Genomic DNA, 4,046 nt, shown 5'->3' with positions numbered 1-4,046 from the left:
ACATTAGCAACGAAGCAAAGTGCTAACATTAGCAATGTAACACTGGATGTGAAAACAATAGCACTGAAGCTAATTGCTAACACCAAACAAAATAAACTGTTAACATTAGAAGTAGAACTAAACTGTGGAAATCAATATAAAGCTGAGAGCTAGCAACATTAGCAGCAAAGCTAAGTGCTGAAAAATATTGCGTGGATCAGGTACCTCAGATCTAAACCAACCTTCAGCACTTTGTTCTTTTCCAGAACGTCTCTAGCTACATGCCAGGTGTGTTTTCTGTATTTTCTGACGTGTTTTAAGTCTTTAACAAACTTCAAAACAACAAAACCCACCAACAGCCCACAGTGAGTAAATGAGGTCATGTGACAGTGACATATGATACACATTAGCATTAAAGCTAAGCAACATTAGCTCAATTGCAAAATGCTAATAAAATGATATCAACCAAAATTAGCACTGCACAAAATGCTAAAGCGTTAGCAATACTTTAGCACTACTAGTAAAAGCTACCAGAAGGCTAAATGCTAACCAAATACAGAATATATGAATAAACTTAAAACAATTGCATTAAACCTTAAACCTGACAAACCAGTGATGAAGATGAAAGCTTCTGCATTAGCAAGAAACTAAATGCTGCAATTAGCTTCAGTTAGCGCTGATGGTAAAAGCTGTCATAACAAAACCAGACATTAAATGTAAATATTAAACTTAAATCTTTAAAACAATCTTAATTCTAACTGTATTCATTTTAAATTGTAAAAAAAATTAGCACTGAAGCTAAATCCTGAGAACATTAGCATTGAATAATTAGCTTCTAAAGCTAGAAGGTAATTAAAGGCAGCACTGACGATGGAGCTAAGACGATTAGCACCGAAGCTAACAGCCACAAAACCAAAAACCCAACACTTTTAGGTTCAATGCTAACAAACGATAGCATTGAAGCTAAAAGTGCTAAAATATTAGCAATGAAGCAACAGCAACAACCAACCTAACTGAATGCCCAGACAATACATTTGATAAAGCAGATGTAACACGTAAAAGCAGCAACGACGCGTATCCATGGCAACCACTTTTGGGTGGGTACAATCTGCTAGCCGTTAGCCGTTTCTCACATCGTTAAAGTGACTAAAAACAGGGCAGGGGGGCAGAAACCGGCGCCCCGGGGGGGGGGCAAGTCATCAGTAAAGAGACGTTAGAGGCTCACAGCTCAGCGTCTCCCAGCCGGTCCATGTTCTGGACGTACGGCGGCAGCTTGTGCTGCGCCGCCGCAGCCGCCTCGTCTCCGTCCCTCTGGTCCCGGCTCTCAGTCTGCAGGGCGAACAGCTGGAGAGAGAGAGAGAGAGAGCAACACGGCGTCTCACTCAGCTGGAGCGTAACCGCGGAGACGACGGAGCTGCTGATGAGAAAAAATGAATAACTGAGGCTGCTAAAAGGCCTAGTCAAAGCCCAGGCCAGGCTGCACTTCCTGGTCTCACCACTTGGCGGAGCTGCTCGTTCTCCTCAGCCAGACTCGTCATCCTCTGGACCTCGGCGTCGAAGCTCAGCAGCACCGGCTGAGGTGGAGCTCGGTTAAGGAGCCGGCAGATTCAGCTGAAAAGTGCGGCTGGTTGAAACAAAATCTACCCACGTCTAATTACAAGGATAAAGTTTTAATATTGGCAGGATACAGATTTTACCAGAAGAGTTTTTTTAAAATAAAAACGTTGGATAATTAATATTTTATTACAACTTCATTCTTCTAACATCTCAACTTTATTCCTGTAACATTATGATTTTATTTTTGAAAAACCAAATTAATCGATTAATCAGACAATAAATCAAAAACGGGTCAATAATGTTGGTTCTGATCCGTTTGATTTGTGGTTTCTGCTGTGTTTTATTAGACCGTTATCAACATGTTGAACAATATATCGTCCAGCAGAAATGATCATCGGTCCGGCCCGATTCAGATTCAATAAATCAAGATGGCTGAACACGCTGGTAAAGCAAGATGGCCGCCCTGGGTAGCAAGATGGCCGCCCTGGCTGCTCTGACTTTAGACTATTGAGAAAATGCAGATTTTCACAAAAATTTTCTATTTTTCTATTCACCAGGTTCAGTTGACTGAGAACAAATTAAAATGTTCACATCGACAGGAAGTGACCAAACAGGAAGTGACCAAACAGGAAGTGACCAAACAGGAAGTGACATGGAAACTTAGACGAACCGCCTCGCTTCCTGTGAAGGATATGCATGCACTGGAACAGGACCGACAGGAAGTTGTGCAGCGACACCAGGAAGGTGTCGGCCCACTGGCGGGAGAAGTACGGCCCGAAGGCCGGGTTCTGATCCGGGGTCGGGATGAACGGCAGCATGAACCAGTCGCGCCACTCGGCCTGAGCCTGCAGCTCCAGGGCCTGTTTCTGGAAGAACTCCTGCGTCTTCTCCAGGTTTCCTTTCTGTCGGAACAGAAACGAGTCAGAACAGAAAAAGTCAAAAACGGGTCAGAAACTAGTTAGAAACAAGTCAGAACAGAAACGGGTCAGAAACGGGTAAGAAACGGGTCAGAAAAGGGTCGGAAACGGGTCTGAACAGAAACGGGTCAGAACAGAAAAAGTCAGAAACTAGTCAGAAACGAGTCATGCACTGAGTCATGAAAGCAACACAAAATCACACAAAGAATCATAAAAAGGTTCCAATGTTTGTCAACAAGGAAATGACATCTCCCTGCTCAGCTATGCTAGCTTGGCTATGAAACTGTAGCATGCAGATGCGCTGCAGGTCGGTGTGTTTGGGTTCAGTTAACACCAACATAAGGCGCCCGACACTCTGACAGATCAGAGCCGATGTTAATCTGATCCTCTGATCCTAGAGAAAACATCTCCCTCATCATAATACCACCTCCACCATGTTTTACAACCTGTCCGTCACTAAAGCAGAATAAACGTCAACCCTGAAAACTAAAACGTGAAACTGTAACGGCCTGACGGTTCCGTTTGGTGACTAGCGTGAAGAACGTTCTTGGTTCACATTCAGGTTTATCAGGTGCGCTCCTGCCGTAGTCGACCTGTCAGTCGGTTGCCGTGGCAACGGGTCAGAGCGTTATGTTAAGCAGCTTTTCAGGTTTTCTGTCCCGTCTGACTGCATGAAACGTATTTTATGCAGCGAAACGTCAGGATCTTTGATTCAAGTCGTATTTTATGGAACCCGATCAGAAATTATGTGGCTGGATCAGAACAGCCTGGTTCTGACTCGGTGGACGGTAACGGCGCCTAGCGACAGCGGCTAACCGGCGGCGCCGTCCGGCCCGGAGGCAGGCACCTGGCTCTGGATCAGGGGTCAGACCTGGACGGTGTTGATGACGTAGTAGCGGTACAGGCTGGTTCTCAGCTTGTTGACGGTGGACCGGTACACGTCCTCCAGCCTGCAGAACAGGCGCCGGTCCAGATACAGCCAGTACTCCTTCAGCCCGGCCAGGTCGAAGCTCTGCACCAGCTGCTGCAGCTGCTCGATGATCCGGTCCACCTGGGGGGGACAGAGGAACCGTCAGACCGGGTCAGACCGGGCCAGCTCCGGTCCGGTCCGGTCCGGTCCAACCCACCCGGAAGCCTTTCTCCTTGTCCGCCTTGATGTCGCTGTCCAGCTGCTTCAGCGTGCTGGTGAAGCCTCGGTACAGCAGATACTCCCGGACGTGTTTGTCCGTCCGTTCCACCGCAGAACCCATCCCGACCAGAACTGAGACCAAACAGGAAGTGACCAAACAGGAAGTGACGCTCCGCTAGAGTGGAAACATCAGCAACAAAAAAAAAAAAAAAAACAATCTGTCAAATCACCAACTAAACTCATCTGGGAGGAATTTATTTCTTTCAAGCAGAAACATCCTGAGCAGCTGGAGGCCCGTCGTGTTTTTATCGCGATAAACGATAATATTTTTGTCCTGAGATCATTTGAAACTAATATAATGCAAGAACAAAAAGATCAATAAACTGGAAGACATTTTAAATGTGTAAAATAAACAAAACCAGTTAGCTTACAGAACCAGTTAGCTTAAAGAACCAGTTAGCTTA

General features: G+C 45.7%; 1 protein-coding gene across 1 annotated transcript in view; it reads right to left on the bottom strand.

The window, feature by feature from the left end:
- Positions 1-4,046, bottom strand: part of wdr91 (WD repeat domain 91) — a 13,887-nt gene that overhangs the window by 6,075 nt on the left and 3,766 nt on the right. The window contains exons 2-6 of the mRNA XM_008402354.2: positions 3,581-3,757; positions 3,325-3,504; positions 2,231-2,438; positions 1,476-1,558; positions 1,205-1,323 (exon numbers count right to left, since the gene is read on the bottom strand). Of these exons, the coding sequence (XP_008400576.1) occupies positions 1,205-1,323; positions 1,476-1,558; positions 2,231-2,438; positions 3,325-3,504; positions 3,581-3,703 (713 nt within the window). The 5' untranslated portion in view covers positions 3,704-3,757. The remainder of the gene's footprint in view (positions 1-1,204; positions 1,324-1,475; positions 1,559-2,230; positions 2,439-3,324; positions 3,505-3,580; positions 3,758-4,046) is intronic.

Source organism: Poecilia reticulata, unplaced genomic scaffold (genome assembly GCF_000633615.1).
Source record: "Poecilia reticulata strain Guanapo unplaced genomic scaffold, Guppy_female_1.0+MT scaffold_219, whole genome shotgun sequence".
In the NCBI taxonomy this organism is placed as follows: Eukaryota; Metazoa; Chordata; class Actinopteri; order Cyprinodontiformes; family Poeciliidae; genus Poecilia; species Poecilia reticulata.
This window is presented reverse-complemented; position numbering and strand designations above follow the sequence as displayed.